Genomic DNA, 16,945 nt, shown 5'->3' with positions numbered 1-16,945 from the left:
CTGTCACACAGGCTGCCAACACACAAGCTGCAAACACTTCTCTTGGACAACAGTTTTCATTCCCCAGCTCCCTCAGCGACCTACTTACAAGTCCTAAGGTTGTTTGCTGTTGAAATGCATATTAAACTCAGAACAAACAAATTTAAAAATGCATCTTTTTTCATCCCAGGTCCAATTTTTTTTGATTTGATGTTTAAAAACGCTCCACAGTCAATCACATTTCAGAGGGCAAAGAGGCCTAGAGATGCTAAACAGAAACTCTGTGCACACACACACATTTTAATGTGGGTATCTGGAAGAAAGACTCGGAAAGTCTCCCGCAGAGCCCACTGTGGGAAAGCTCTTGGGACAAGGCAGAGGAGACAAGGTCCAAGTTGACCAAAAACCAAGCAATTGGTGCTTTTTGTTTGTTTATTTGCTGGTTAGTTCATACTGTTCAGAGTAGTCAACTAACAATGCAATGCTTGGACAACAAAATAAATGTTTGGCAAATCTATTTAAAAGTAAACCAGAGAAGTGACCCATGGCATTTCCTTGCAGGAGCCTGAATTTCCACCATAGGACCCTTCATTAAGATCTGACACCTTATACTGAACTTCACAGTTGTAAATACCTCTTTACACAGGCACAAAAGCAGTACCCAGCTAACTACATCTCACTATACCAGGGGTATTAGCTATCCCAACTCTCCCTCTGCCAGGAAAAGGGACTGGAAGGCAGCAGTCTCTCTCAAAGAAGGGTGTTTAGAAACTGCTATGTCTGGTGTCAAGAGCAAGCATTACGTGCTTACCAGAAACAGCTACTGGCAATAAAATGTGGGTATTCTGGGGACTTCAGTGCCTGAATCATGTTACCTCACATAAGAGAGTGGCACAGTGGCTTTCCAAATCGTGACTTAAAGTTCCTGTTATTAAGCCTGAGAGGAGGAATCCCCATGGTTTGGCTCCTAACAGCTGCAAAAAGCATCCACGTCGCTTCCCACCCTGTGTGGAGGTATCTGACCTGACAGATTGGCACGGGGAGCCCCAAGCCTGAGCCAGCCCCAGCACCCCCTACTTGCCGCCACTGCCAGATCCACCTCCGGGAACCCTGCGCATCCATTTCACACATCCCACAAAACACTCCCCCAGAGAGGCATCATCTTGTGCACGACTCTTCACACTTCTCTCCTGCCGCCAGGCATGATGCTGTCTGAAACTCATCTGCCACCAAAACATCATCACCTGGGATGAGTCAGGATCCAAGATCCTCAGCACCTTGGGGTTGCCACCAACCCCTCTGCTTCCCTCCTGCTGTTGAGTCCTTTGACTTCAGGACAATTTTGTGTACGTAGACCTCACCTCAGCCAAGTGCTCTGAGGTCTCAGCAACAGAGACTGAACCTCTCTAGTGCTCTGCCATTTCACTTTAACTAATTCCCCTTCCTCATCTCGTTAAAACTCATGTTGTTGCAATTATTCCCTGAGTAGCCAGCAGAGTCCTCGCTCTTGGCCAATGCTTTACAGCTGTCAAAAGCAAAGATGCAACTTCTGTGCTTGGGGAAAGCAAGAATGTCTCCTTGCAAACCTTGGCAGTGTCCACCCCACCACCCAGCCAAACCAGCCAGGAAGGCTACCCAAGGAAGAGGTGTTACCTGGGTGAGGTGCGGGTTGGGGTTGAAGCCGCACTGGTTGCAGACTTTGCTGTGACACTGGGTGCAGGCGTTGAAGTTCGGCTGGCCAGGGGAAGAGGTGAGCTCTGTCGTCTTGCATATGGGACAGAGTGTGCTGCTGGGGAGGGGGGCGATCTGCGGGAGTGAGTAGGGAGAGGTAGGGGTGCTGCCCCGGTCTGGTGACACCGAGGGAGACCTCCCCGAGCCCTGGCTCCTGGCGTCCACCTGCAACATCCTCCGCGGTCCCTCTGCCGGCGGTCCGGGCTGGCCTCGGCCCCTCATCTCCCGCGGGCTCTGGGAGCTGGGTGCAGTCTGTGCGAGGGAGGGGGATGCTGACCGCTGGCCCGGGGCCTGATCCAGCTGCTCCGGTCTCCTCAGTGTGCTGAAACACCATTAAAAACACACATAATAAGCCCAGGTTTAGGACATTCAAAAGATGCCAGTCAATGTAGAAAATACCCAAAGGACCCTCTCCACCCTCAAAGCCCCAGCTCAGCCGAGGGGGCACAGCAAAACCACACTGTGAACTGGGGAAACTGTTGAGATCAGCAGAAGGATACGCTTTACCTTATGAAATGAGGGGCAATTTCAGCTTTCTCTTATATAACCCAGCAGCAGAGACATAATTGAATTATTCAGTGTATTCCAAGTTGAACTTTAGTCAGAAAGTTGCACATAAAATGTAAATGAGAAGTTTGGGGTAGCTCAGCCTCCTGCCAGCCAAGAGCTAGCTCCCCATTAGCACTTCTCCAGCACAAACTGGTGCTCAAAGAGGCAGCAGCAACTCTGGTTTGTAGACTGCAGGGCCTCTTCTGCAGGGAGCCAGCCAACGTGTGCTAAACTATCTTCTCACAACCTACTTTTATGAGTTGCTGTGAAACAAAAAACTGCAAGGAGGCCTATTTATTGAAGGAAAACCCCTACAGAAGCCCAAAGGGGGAAGGAGAACTACTTATACTTTCTTGACTGTCAAGCTGCCTCTGTGCAAGTCACAGGTGAAAGCAACTGAGGGCTTGTTTCCCAGGGGCCACAGCAGTGGGAAATTAAGAAAGAGGGCATCAGCTCTGCTTTAGTAGTCATTACTAAAATGAAAAGTGTGGGGAACTGGGGTTTGTGTGGGCTGGCTTTCTCCCAGCTGAACCCTCTTCTGGGTGGTGTGAGTCTTTGCTGGGCAGAAAACCAGATGGGATGCATCAAGTTGCCAGGACAGGTCTATGAAACCTCCCTGTGAAACCCCAGCTACCCAGAAGGAGCAATCCTGAGGTTGGCATCGCACCCGCTGATGGTCAGGCAGTAGTCCCACAGTCTGGGTAGGGTACTCTGCAGCGTGTGCTACCTGCCACCCCAGAGCTCAGGGAGAGGGTACAGTGGCCCCAAGCAGCTCTGGGCAGCCTCAGCTGAAAGATCTTTGAGTCCTTGTGTTGGAGAGCATGGCACAAGATCCTGCACAGCCCATCTCCCATGTTATTTCAGTGCGGGGACCCTGCAGTGTGCTGCTGACTGACCACAAGTGCATGAGAATGAATCTGCAACGGAAGATGTTTCTGTAATTACAGAATAATTTGGTGCACGTGGTGATCAGTAATGCCCACAAATATTCTCAAAAAAGCAGAAGCCCTAATGCCCTTACTACTTTTGATCTACAGCTGTTTAAGAAAAAAAATATTACTCAGAAACTCAAATTTAATAAATTGTTGATTTACCCAAGCAGGGTCTGACCTTATAAAGGTTTAAAAAGGAAACTTAAATGCATAAAACTAATGAAATTCAAAGTGCATGTTGCCACAGTAATAGGAAGTCGGATGAAAATAAATATTAAAATAGCACTTTGGGAATATTTTTCAGCTACAGATTGAAACCCACTTCTCTGAAGGAGGAGTTGCACCATAATAATAATGCAAAGCAATAAGGAATAACTGATCTGCTCCAGACTAAAGAGCAAACTGCTCCTCGCTGTGCAGCACAACACCTGCAATGTCTCATTTGCACACCTTGCTCCTCCATCACAAATACTGATGCCTTTGAGTTCAGAAATGGGATTTGCCTCCTGATGCTGAGGGCTGCAAAGCTGCTGCCCCATATGAAAAAACATGTGGCATCTGTACCTGGTGGAGAGGGGAGAGGTCAGTCCCAGACACCAGCAGAAAGTACTGCTGGAAAGCAAAATGCATTTTTGCTCCTTAAGTTTAATTCTTATAAAAACAGCATTTATGTATTCGAAGACATCTATCTTAATGGTGTATTAAACAACATTGAAATAATATTATTTGAAAAGACCAATGTATATATGGTCAAATAACTTTTTTGGAACAAGAGAATGGTTATTCCATTGCAAATTTCAAAGTTCAATTTTATTTTTCCCATTTGATATGCAAAAAATGTTTTCCACCAAGTGGGAATTCTGACTCCAAATTGGCTCTGACCACAGAAATACCACTCAACTATGGTTTCGCTTCCCAGCAACGGAAAAAATTTACAGCAGCTACACACAGTATAAGTGTTTAGGAGTATATTAGTAGTTACCACCTATTTTTGCAGCTGGTATTAGTAGTACTAGCAGTCTGGCTTACTTACTTCAAGTACCTTAAATAAAGAGTGAATTTTTTGCTTAGTGTATTTTTTGCAGCAAATCAATGTGAGGAGTGCCGTACCTCTGAAGCTGTGCTCCATTAAGAGGAGCTGTCACACAAGGCACAGACAAGTTCACTATGTTTCCTACCCAAAACAGAGTCTGTGGCTCTCTTGAAAAAGCAAAGACCCACGAGAAAAAATACACAAGGTGCTGTTATTTTGCCTTGAACATCATTCGTGATGCAGAAGACGGAGGAGGGCAGTTGGGCACTTGCTGCCCAGTGGGACAGTGCTGCTTCTAGAGATGCTCGCCCAGCCCAGGATGGAGTTCACTCCCAGCTCCCTCCACCTTTCCATGTGCAAATAAATACCCTGCACCATGTCCATCCTGCTCCCAGCCATGTTTTCACTCTGCACTTATATAATCACTACATTTATTTATTTTATAGTTATCCAAGATGCCTCGGCCATCTCGAGAGACAGTCTGGACTGTCTCTCACTTTCATCAGTTGAACATGTCCATGAAATTCTAAGACCAGAAGGAATCATCAGGTCTGTCAAATACATTTACTAAATGCAGGAGAAAGGGCCCAGGAAAGAACAAGGGATCAGTGATACTGAGTCAGGCACAGGCCCACACTCGCCCCTTTTGCAGGGATGCTCCAAAGTTTGTATGTCTCGCATCCATCTATGAACCCTTTTGTTGTTGTTACACAAGTCCAAACTGTTGCTCATCTACTTTTTTCCATGCAGCCTTCTTTATCACTGATAAAAATATTAACTAGGATCGGCCTGCTAACCAGTCACAAAAATTTTCCCCAATGCCATTAGATCGCTCATTAACAATTAGATTGAGCTGTCTTGATAAGGCAGGATTTCACCCATTTGATGGGGGCCGTATTGATTTTGTACTGCCCTAATTGTTGAATTAGAAATATTGGGTGATGCTCAAACATCTCTGCAGGGTCCAAATTCAGTAGTGCTCTCACAGTTACCAACAGAGTTGTAATTTTGTCCAAGTAAAGAATATCAAGTGTGTTTGACTAAGTTTATTAACAATTATACTGTCAAGGTTTCCATTTATTATATTCTGCCTATTAATGCTTTATCAACAGAAGGTCAGGCAGGGAGCTCTATTAATCTGCCCACAATCACCAGCACATTTGGCAGCTGGGAAGATGCCATTTTCTTTCTCTTATTTTAAAATTGAAAATGATGGCTTTCTTCTTGCTTTCTAAGACTCCCTCCATTTTCCACATAAAGCCAACATGGTATCAAACCGAGCCACAACCAGCCTCCTGCCCTGGTGCAGCCCAGCCAGCCTAATCAATGCCCACCATCAGCCCTCTGCTCCTCCACCTCTTCCCCAACCTTCTCCAAGTTTGCTGGAGCTTGGCTCTGACTGTCCTCTGAACACAGGGCATCGAACCAGCCACATCAGCTCACAGCACCAGCCTCTGCTTTCTGCAGGGAGGAATATGGCATTTCACCATCAAGAAATATGTGGGGTAGTTGCATGTCCACAACATTGGAAGCCTAGGTTTCACTCCCAGCCCTGCAGTGTATCCCTGCCACGTCTCTCACCTTGCCTACACAGTGAAAGAAGCATCTGCCCATCTCCCAATGTGAAGCATTGCAAAACACCCACAAAAATTAACCCTCAGCTCCATGCAAAAGAGGCAGTTAAACTGCAAGGTTGCTTGCCAGGTAGCCCAGAGATAAAAATCACCCTGAGAGATTAATGTGTACCCAGGCCTGCTGCTCCGTCAGATACTTCTCAAGATTAAAAAGGCACAGAACTTCCCTTGTTCCACTTGGGAACAGGCATGGATATGAAACCAGCCTTTCTATTTAGGGCTGGTGCTTACGTCCTGGCAGGCTGGGCGGAGATGGAGAAGGACTAGAAGGGAAAAGCTCACTGAGATGATCAGAAACATGAACAGCATAATGAAGACCAATGGTCAAAGCCACAAAATTGAGCTCAGCAGTGTAGGATGTCACAAGCACTACTGATTTTTTAATTTTTTCCCTTACGTAAAAATAACAGTCTTTCATTGAAATAACAAGAATTGGGAAGCTTTAAAACCAAAATCCTATTTATAGGCAAAACAAATGTTAGCCTGGTTAATGTTTAATTTCAGAAAAAAAAATTATTTGTCCTAAACCCAACTTCTGATGGCATTGGCAGTGCCAGTGAAAAGATGTCAGCAGCTTTAGGAAAGCTGAAAGCAATACAGTGACGCAATACCAGTTTCCAATCCTCTTCCAGTAAACTGGTACAGCCTTCTTATTTGGGAATTCCTAGGTAAAGTCAAGGCCTGTAGAAAGGTACTGATCTAATTTAACTCAAGTAGGTTCATTGATGTCCCTAAATTTTACAGACAAGACCCAAGCTTGGAGCCAGCCTCCCAACAGATGTCAATGGGTCTTTTTTCACACAAGATGCTAATTTGGGAGCAATAACCATTGCAAGGTAAAGGCCAACACCGTTAATATCTTTGCTATAAAATCAAGTAATAATGATAGTACACAAAATCTACTTGCATGCATTGGTCTTGTTCAAGGTATGGTGTGTGGAAAAGTTCAAGAGAGAGCATGTGCATTGGTTTTCTCCTAATTTATTGGTTTTCTCCTAATTTCACATTCCTCCCTTAAACACACTGGCCACATCCATCTGCTCAGCTGCTGCCAAACCCCCAGCAGCGCTCATATCCACAGGGGCTTGGGATTTCTGGTCCAAGTAAATCCTTCAGGAGCTGCAGCCCTTTTATGCAACTGGAAACATGGATTGCATCCCTTTCTCTGTCTGGTGCCAACTGAAATGGGTCCCTGCTCGCTGGGCAACTGATATAATTACTGCATTATAGTATATAAAAAGAACATGAAAATAAATGGCGCTATCACCATCATTTTACAAAGAGCACGCCCTGCTCTGGCTTTCCAAAGAAGAGCTGGGTTTGTCCATGGAAAGGAGCTCCTAGCTTCACATCCATCTCAAAAATAAGCAAAATGAGGACAAGCAAGTATTTTCTATTAGTAGAAAAAGAGGGAGAACAAATGACTAGTTACCTGCAGTAAAACCAAGGGTATGAGAAGCAAACAAATCAAGATAAAGCATGAAAAGAGAGAAAATGTGTAGATGTTCACACCCAGAAGAGGGAGGCTGGGTTAATGAACAAGAACTAGAGCCGCCCAGCTATGAACAGAGATTTGACCTATTTGGTTCAACTGAAACCCGATGTGAACATCCCCATGACTGATTTTCAGAATCACTGAATATAACTTATTTAGAAAAAAACAGATAGCTAAGCAAATGGGCAGTTGCACTCTAGGTCAAAATGGCACTGGGTTTGACTCAGAAAAACATAATTCCTAGTGTTTATGGGTCAGCATAGGAACTGCGTGGGATAATACCAAATATTAGCTGGTACATGCTGCCTATCAGCAAGTCAGACTAGAAAATAGGGCATGCAACCTTTTAATAAATAAACAGAAAAAGAAGTGTCTGATGTGGAGGGCCTCCGGTTTCAGCTACATGCACTGCAAATCTCACACTAGCCATGTGAAAACATCCACCAAGCCTGGGAGTTTTATTGGTGGCAGCTTTGTAGCTCTAAAAGTGCTACATCCAACACAGGGAATCCATATCAGACTGCAACACGGGGAATCCATATCAGACTGCTCTGACAAAAAAAAAGAAGCAGTTACAGAATTCAAAATCAGCACCTACTTAAATCCAAGTGCCCCTAACTTAATTAAATTTATGTCCATGCAGGAAGAAGTTCATGCTGGAAATGTGTGTACAGGGTGGGTTAAAAACAGCAAATGTCACAAAGCTGAAAACAAAATAAAAAATATGACATGGTGACTAGAAACTGTCAGGGAGTATTTTATTAGACAGCAACACAAGCACTCTTGTGAAAGGCCATGGGGTATTAATGACTTGCTTTTGTGAGCAGTGGAAAAACCCTGTTCTCCTGCAGCTTTGTGCTCCAGGGTTGTTTCATCCCTGTCAAATAGGATGCAGCTTCTGTCGGGCATTTTCCCTGTCACCAAAATGACCCTAATGTGCATCTCCTGATGCTGGGTAGTATCCCTCAGCTCCTCAAGGCTTTTACCCAGTCTGGGCAATCATTTGGGTCCCTAACTCCATCCACATACCTGTTCTCACAAAGGAACATGATATCCTCGAGTCCTCTGCCTCCCCATTAAACCCCACTCGGGCTGGGGTTCAAGGAGGGGCTGCCAGGCAGGCGGTGGCACAAGCCACCTGCACGTAAGCCACCAGACTAACGACCTTCCCCAGAGGAACCGTGTCCTGGCAGGATGCTGCCACATGGCAAACAGGACTGCGATGCATGGCATGCCACCTTCCTCCTCTGGCCCCTGGTTTTGCAGAAGATAACACACAGGACTCTTGCCAGCCTTCCCTTAGTTTAAAATGCAAAGTTCTATGCAATCCATGAAAAGGTAACAAGAACCAGAAATTTTCCAGTTTACATCCACATTATAGGTGCGTGACTCGTTATACTGCAAAGTTAAGATTAAAAGCCTCAGTCCACCACAAACCAGTTATTCTTCATCTTCTTAGCATCGTGTCTAGTTTGGCTGAGAATTAGCAACAGGCTAACACATCAATGTCACTCAAACTGCCGTATGAAGCACGGCTGTTGTGAAGCATCTGCCATCTTATTAGCTGAATCCTACGTACCAAAAGAGGGTTTTATGACCAATTTAAGCTCTAAATAATCATTTACTTGCTTATTTTCATTCCCATGCACTGCCTTTTTGAATTTGTGAGTCATTAACAATTGCAGTTGGACTAGATGATTGTTCCAGGTCCCTTCCAACGGAACTTTATTCTATTCTATTCTATTCTATTCTATTCTATTCTATTCTATTCTATTCTATTCTATTCTATTCTATTCTATAATTTTGCTATGTGACAAATAAATACTTAATTTGCACCTAACTTGGCCCTGGTTGAACTGAGAGCAATTTCGCTTAGGGTGCTTTGCAACATAAAATGAGAGCAAGGGCCGCTTACACCCACCAGCCCAGCATCCCCAAACTTCTCTCCAGAGAATCCCAAGGTCTGACATCTACTAGTCACACTATGTAGACCATGATGAACATCTACAACTGAATGCAAGGCAACAGATCACCATAGAGTCCAGAGTAGCCTCTATGAACCCCAAGACCTGAACTGGAGTCAGGGGAGACTTTTGCATTTCTCCCACGAGCCCTTGCAAGCCAGAAAGTCTCCAAGCGACCTGCAGACCACAACATGCTGCTCTGGGGAGCTGCTCTTTCAGCTTCCGATGCCTGAAATGCGCAGTCACCGCTGTCAGGATCTTGGCCAAGCCCCTCAGAGCCACCAGCAACTGGCATGACAGAAGAGCCTGCAGGTAATGAACTCAGTCCAATATATATCAAAGAGATTTCTTCTGAGATAGCTTTACAGGAGCTGGCACACCGAAGGTTGAAAGATTTGAACAGGTCTCCTTTTCAAGTGATATAACCGTTGCTGAGAACATTTATGATCTTGAACTTCAAAGCATTAAAATCTCTCGGGGATAAGTGGGGTGTCCAATACCCATTCTGCCTCAGTGTCAGGAAAAATCTGTTTCCTCTGTGATAGCAGAAAACTACATGTAAATCTTCCAGAGACAGAGTGGAAGCCACTTCTTGATCGTGATGCAATTAGTGGCACAGCGTAAGAGGAGCGCTACAGCTAGCTGCTGAGAGCCAGGAGGGCGCAGATGCAAAGTGGGAGCCCTGGCTCTGCTGTGTCTGCAGAAGCACCATCCCTGGGGTGAACGTGGAGCTACCAGAAAGGTCCATGGGATTTCTGATACAGCTTCTGTTATCTCTCTGGGCACTTAATAAGTACCCGGAAGATATAAAGCAAGGAGGAACAGTAGCTCTTCCAGTGAATGGGTGCAGACAGTAGGTCAGCTTTGGACCATAGGTGAAGACCAGGCTTGGAGGGAAATGGAAGAAGAGGAGGCAGCAGGCACCCCAGCTGCTGGCTGCAAGGACATTGCTGAAAGGCAGGATGCTCAGCACACCTGCCCAACTGCAGGACTCCTTAAGTCCCCCCAGCCGAGTCAAGCACACCAAATACCACATTAATTTGGATGAACGCTGGGGGTGGCCATGCTCAGGGAATGATGCGGGCTGGACAGTAATGTGGGCTGCTGCCTGCAGAGCTCCTCTCCTCTTTATTGCGGGACTTGGAAGGTCTGCAAGAAATGGTGAAGAGCCCTGCCACAGAGATATGGCTCTGCAACCAACGCCTGGGAGCATGTAGAGAAAGGGCGGCTGATATGGGGCTAAATATCCCCAGATGTCACAGTGAGGTGTGGAGCTGTCTCTTCAACCTGATTTCCACTTAGCTATTCAGTGTGTGGCCTCCATATCCTTCCCCAGTCCAACTGACAGCTGTGAGCAAGTCCCTTCTGTATGTTAAAAATTATAGAATTTATGAAGGATTGTGATATTCTTGAAAATACTGTGGGCCAGAAAGGACATTTACAATGGGCAGAGTACCCCAGCCAAGGAGCAACTGATTCCTTCGGCCTCCATCCACTTACATCTTAGAACTGAGCTCCAGCAATTAAACGGTAAAAGCTGATTGCCACAGTCACATTTAACTAAAGACCTTTTGTCCCAGTAAAGCTAACAGTTTGAATTACTGTGCTGTATTTATGAAATGCCAGAAAAGCCGAAAGATAAACCATGAAGCTAAGGAATTTTTATGGCACATGGTTCATGAAAGCTTATCTCGTAAATCTATGATTATAAACCCCCCCTTGAGAGCCTCTCTGATTTTAATTGGCAGCAACACAATTTTTTGTTTGGGTTGTTAACTACTGCCTAAAGCAATGCAGAATAAAGCTACCTGCTCTCAACTTAGTCCTGCTACATGCACAGCACCTGCTTTGAGATACCAAAATTAATGACAAACTTTCATTAACAGTGACTGTAATAGACTCAGCTTCAATCTATTGTGGGACTGGAAAAAACACAGAAATACATGACTGTTATAATACTTAGATTTAAATGGGGGGAAAAGATCAGAAAAAAAGTGAGAAAGTTTGTTAAAAAGAAAGTAAAAGCAGCAGGTGGAAGGGTAAGAAAGGGAAGTTTCCATGGCACCTGTTAGTATATTAGGGCCTCAGGCAAAATGTACTATCAAGAAAGGGTTTAAGACATGGCCATAACAAGGCAACATAATTAAAGAGTGGAGCAAATAAGGCTACGGGAATAAAATGAAATCCTTCAAAAAGTAAAAATTCTATCTAGATGAGGAAAAACCAAACAAACAAAATTTTCGCAAATTAAATTTAAAGACCTAATGAAGCATACAAAAAAGATCCCTGAAGGAACAACTTATAAATAGGGGGAAAAAATAAATTCTAAAACTTTACAAATAGGAAATCTGCCAAAGAATCTGCAAAACTGAAAGAAGACTGAAATGCAACAGAAATATTTAAGGAATGCGAGACTGTAAAAGAAAAGATAAATTGAACCTTTGCCATGTTTGCTAAGGAGAAATTTATGAAGGTTCCCACACCAGAATCACTTCATATACAGGGTTAGTCTGAAAAATTGTCTCAGTAGGAGAAATGTTAGGTTAAAAATCTAAAAAGAAAGAAGGGAAAAAAGAACTAAAAGATGGTGAAATGAGGGGAAGCCTTCTTGTGGGTTAATAACTGAACACAATTTAGGACACCAAGGATAGAGGTAGCTGGTCAGGTTTTCACAAGCAGAGTTGCAAGACCCTCCCATGGGATAAATGGGATATTTTCATAAATGGCCTGGGAAGGAGAGGAATAATGAAGGGACAAGTTTTCTGAGCCACTCAAATTTATTCAGAGTATTCAAAGCTAAAACTGAACGCAAAGAGCTTTGGAAGGCTCTCCTGAAATGGGTGTCTTGAAATGCCATGGCAGGTGAAATCCAAGGTCAAGAAATGCAGAGTAATGCAGAGAAGATAAGACAACCATAGCCATGCTTAGTGATGGGCTCTAAATGAGATACTGCTGCTCTGCAAAGAGTTCTTCAAGCCATTTTGGACAGTTCTCAGAAAATGTCAATTTAATGCTCATCAACAAATATAGAACGATCTACAAAAAAACAGACAATTAAGTTATTTTGGGAAAAATGCATTCTGGAAAGCAATTCAAAGAGAAGAGCAGAGACAGCCCATTCCCTTGACTTGCTTCTGGCTTTTTTCCCCCTCCCAGAGAGTGGCACAAAGGTCTGGTATTGCAAGGCTCCCTTTTGAGTTTCAGGCTTGATTCAGTCCAGTAGCTGGAGGGATTTCTGCAGCTGTTGGCCCACTGCGGGTAAGGGCTCCGATGCTGAGCAGTTTGCTGCTGGCAGGTAAAAAGGGTCAATCCCAGGGATCTGGCTCCTCCAGGACAGCGTTCACAGTCTTGTCCACATCACCCATGGGTCCCTGTGCTTCAACAAGACTTCCACCAGCAAGAAGTTGGTATTTGACCATTAAGAAGCTTGGGAAGACTGCAGGGCCATTTTTTTGGGATGAGTTCCACCCATGCTCCAAAGTTAAAAGCAATGCAAAAAAATGTATCATTATCCATCTCCGTGACAGCTTGAGTCAACCAAACTCAGCCCAAAACGAGGAGCAATTCCAGGCATAAAAAATAGGAAGATCCATCAGAAAGAGAAGTGCTGTTAAAAAGGACAAGTAATGACATACCAGAAAGAAACCAGCTTGTATTTTTAGAAAAAGGAAAGAAAAACCCAGTTAAAACAGCAATTTCCAGGAGAGGAAATCAGACTACCGTACTGCGGAGAGACTAACAGGTCCTGGTGAATGCAGTGAGAGGCAACAGAAAAATCCTGACTTTGCACCCCTATTTGTTTGAGCCTGGGCAAGTGAAATGTGAGACCTAATATATTTTTGTGTGTGAAAAATTGTAGTATTTTTATCCATCCTATAATTGCACCTCACAGCATTTTGGCCATCTCACTAATTATCCCCCTAACTCTTCCCCAGGCTATTTAGGTCCTTTTTTTTTTTTTTTTTTTTTTTTCCTCCTTCTTGTTGCCTCAGGTTACTAGGAGAGCTGACATCTAAGGTATGGAAGAGCAATCAAGAGAAGATCATTTGGGCAGAGACTGAGGAAACAGCAATCAACTCATGTCCTCCCCGAAGAGCTCCAAACACTTGCATGTAGAGGGGTACCTGGCAAAACTGATGAGCCCACACTTTCCTGCAAGGAGGACAGCTTTATGTTCAACACGGTCAGACACCATTTAACGAAAACTTCACATCAGGTTGTGTTTGTCAGAAACGCTTCTCAGTTGCAAAAGTTTCTCCACCCTTGACATTTTCCACACCAGCACACATGGTCCAATAATGTCTATTATTGGAGACAAGACCATGGTTGCAAGTGCCTGCTGAGGGCAGGGCTGGGGGCTGCCAGCCAACTGCCTTGCACAAGACAGGGTCAATATAGTTTTTAGTGTGTCTTAGATTTGCACTTTCTGGTTTTCAGAGATTTGAATTGGAAGCTCAAATGCAAATGGCAAACCAAACTTGGAATTAATTACATTTTTGTGTGTAAAGCTTGTTATTCACAACAGGAAAGATAAAGCAAACCCAAAGAATGATACATTATCAGTACTGTCAGAGACACCGTCAACTTCAATATTTCAAGCTGTTCAGTTTAAATGTACTTTTGAAATAGGAGAGTCTGAAATTCCCCTGCCAAATTCTTTATAAGATCAAAGGAAAACACTTCTCCAGTGTCTGCAATTCTTTGAGGCACCTTGTCCCTGCATGCATTTCCCTGCCACACATACCTCAGACCAGAACATCTGTCCCCAAAGAGAGTGACGCATCTGCATATTTGATGTATCTGTCCTCATGGTCCCGTCAAAAGGAAGCAGGTGAAATTTAAGGCTGAGAAGTTTACTGGATAAATGAACCAAATTTTAGATATGTTGTTAAGTAGACAGCATTTTATTACTACCCAAAGCAGCTAGTTGATTTTCTTTGCGTATTTCGAAGAAAAAGAAAGGCATGATCATTTGTTAATTCAGAGTGTTTGCAACTGTATTTTTAGTTAATAATACATCAAAATTAAGTTGGTAATTACCAACATGGGTTGGTTGAAATTGAGCTGTATAGCCAACAGAAACCATATCCTAACCCCTTAACCAGTGCAGCTAGGAGATAGATCAGGATGAGAAAGGCAGATAAAATCAAGTACAAAAGGGATGCCTAAGGAGATATTTCTTTAGAGTTTTCTCCCTGAGTGATGTTTCTGGGTGCCAGGTTAAGGTAGTTGATGGCATGTAACATAGTGATATGGACCATCTTTTCCACTCAAACAAGAACTGAGGTTCTGTCATAATTGTAGTGTAACCAGTCAAAGCCTAGTCTAATAAAGTGGTAAACTGGTTTTACCTGCTCTAAAATTCACCCCCCTAAAAGGTTCAGACGACAGCAAAGGACCACATGCCCCCTCTGCTGCTGTTCTGCCGCTAAGGCCTAGGTGGTAGGATCTCACCCAGAGGGAGGAGGGCAGGCTGCCCGTGGGCCTGCAGGACCAGCTGACTCCAAGAGCTCCACTCCATAATAAATGGAAACAACCTCTTCTCCTTGTGTGCTCCCCAGCTACAGGATTCCCAAGCAAAACATCCACAACAACCTGCAGACAGGGGGGAAAAGGAGGCGGCTTGGAAATTTCTGCTTCTTGGGACTACAGAGCTGCTCAAAATACAAAGGGACAGTCGGGACAGAGGCTGAGCAGCAGGGACTGATTTACAGCAATGTGAGCAGAGCCCAGTCTCACCTCCTCACGTACACCAGTGTCGGGAGTATCTATAGAAAGTACTGATGCCTCCTGGCCCTGACACAATGTGCTCCAGCACTATCTCCTGCAGACATCTCGCAAGTTCATATTGGAGCAGACTCAGCCCACGGATGTGTTTTTTGACAGCAGTTTCTCTGTCCTCCTAAAAGCCATTCCCAGCAGAGAAGTGGAGGAGAGTGGAGAAGCTCTGCAAGGGCAGCGGTCCAAAGAATTCCTACCAACACCTGCCCAGTCCGTCGAGAAATCTTGCAAGAACGGTTAAAAATAAACTCAGAATAGGGTGGCTTACCATTGGTAGGCAGAAAACAACAAAGCTGATGCAATTCAGAGGAAATATAGGAATGATCTGCACACTTCAAGGACAACATGTGGTTTGCTGCGTCCTATGGCTGGCCCTACAAGACCTGCATTAATGGGTCTCAAACTTGGAGCCCTACAAGTCCCAAACTTGAAATCAATAACATAACAAAAGTTAACGTAGCCAAGCTACTGAAAAAGCATACTGCAAAATTAAAATGGAAGACAACGTATTACTCCATTCTGTAGACTTGGAGGTTGTTGCCAAGCATGATGAGAATGGTTTAGGTTGTTACCACCTCGGATGCTTAAGCCAACTAGATCAAACCCAGCCTGGCCAGGGCAACATATGCTAGCATCACATTGCCCAACTGCAGTGCACATGCACCTGGAAAGGCTTCAAACCATCACTGTTTACTCTGACAGTTAACTGAGAGTTAGTGTTTAAAAGAAAAAAAAAAAGGAAGAAAAAACCCAACTAAACAACAGTTTGTCTCCCTAAGAAGATTAATAGGTGCATTTAAAGAAATCAGTCTGTAGGCTTAATGAGAAAGAGACAGCAAAATCCTAAATGTGAAACCTCCTACAGTTCTTCAGTCCAGCTGTACAATCAAATAATAGTTTATGTAACTAGGATTGGAACAAAATAAATTAAAAGTAATTTCATGTTTCATCAAAGAAAAAAGTACAGTTCGAGTCAATGTGGAAAAAGATCTAGTTCAGCACTGCATTTTCCCCAAGCCTTTCATAACCTCTGTATTATCAGCTGATTTGTTTTTTTCACAAGAGGAAGGCAAATTACCAAGTCCCTTAAGAACTTATTATACATTTCCAAATTTCAACTATTCCTATTTTATAACTCATAACTTCACATTTCTGTAACTGAAATGTTTTCTTTAGGAGATGAAGTAAAAAAAACCCACGCTGTTTTTCCCAGGCTGCAATCTGTTTTTTCTGGTTAAAAAAAAAAAAAAAGTGGTTAACCACTACAACATGTCAATCTTTGAAAGTAATTCCCACACACAATTTCATCCTTTCACAGACATTAAATATGGCAAAATCTCTTCATACTCCTCATGTCTAGACTGCTGAAGGAAGGACGCAAGCTACCAACAAACTCTTTCTCATACTGGGGAGTCCATGGCAGACCCAGCTGGGTCTCACACAGATTGGTGAGAGGGGCAGGACCCCTCTGAATCCATTTAATAGCTGAAGAAGACACATCTAACATTGACTTCATGCCCATGTACAACTTCCAAAGATAGAGACCCTGAGAAGGAGCACCCAGTGACCAACCATATCAGAGGAGGTCACGTACTCAAGATTTCTCCTAAGAGAGCTCAAAATCCATAAATAAAGCCAAATTCCAAAATAAATCCCCACATTCATGATGCTATGATCCTCAAGAGAGCACCAGTCCTGCAAAGGGATGTCCACTGAAGCCAGGCTCTGAGCTCGGTGTCAGCCTCATGTCCCTCTCAGCAACTGAAGAAACCTGTGAGCCTCCATTGCCAGGAAAGATTCAAAACAGGCTAAAAAGCATTATTCTACTGGCAAGCAAGAAAAAAAAA

At 43.9% G+C, this 16,945-nt stretch overlaps 1 protein-coding gene across 2 annotated transcripts in view; it reads right to left on the bottom strand.

The window, feature by feature from the left end:
- Nucleotides 1-16,945, bottom strand: part of BSN (bassoon presynaptic cytomatrix protein) — a 96,942-nt gene that overhangs the window by 71,481 nt on the left and 8,516 nt on the right. For both annotated transcript variants that reach the window (XM_074914672.1, XM_074914674.1), the window contains exon 2: nucleotides 1,633-2,032. In XM_074914672.1, coding sequence (XP_074770773.1) covers nucleotides 1,633-2,032 — 400 coding nt within the window. The remainder of the gene's footprint in view (nucleotides 1-1,632; nucleotides 2,033-16,945) is intronic.

This window comes from Athene noctua, chromosome 10 (assembly GCF_965140245.1).
Source record: "Athene noctua chromosome 10, bAthNoc1.hap1.1, whole genome shotgun sequence".
Taxonomy (NCBI): domain Eukaryota; kingdom Metazoa; phylum Chordata; class Aves; order Strigiformes; family Strigidae; genus Athene; species Athene noctua.
Note: the sequence above shows the minus strand (reverse complement) of the source record. Positions and strands in the feature narration are given on the sequence as shown.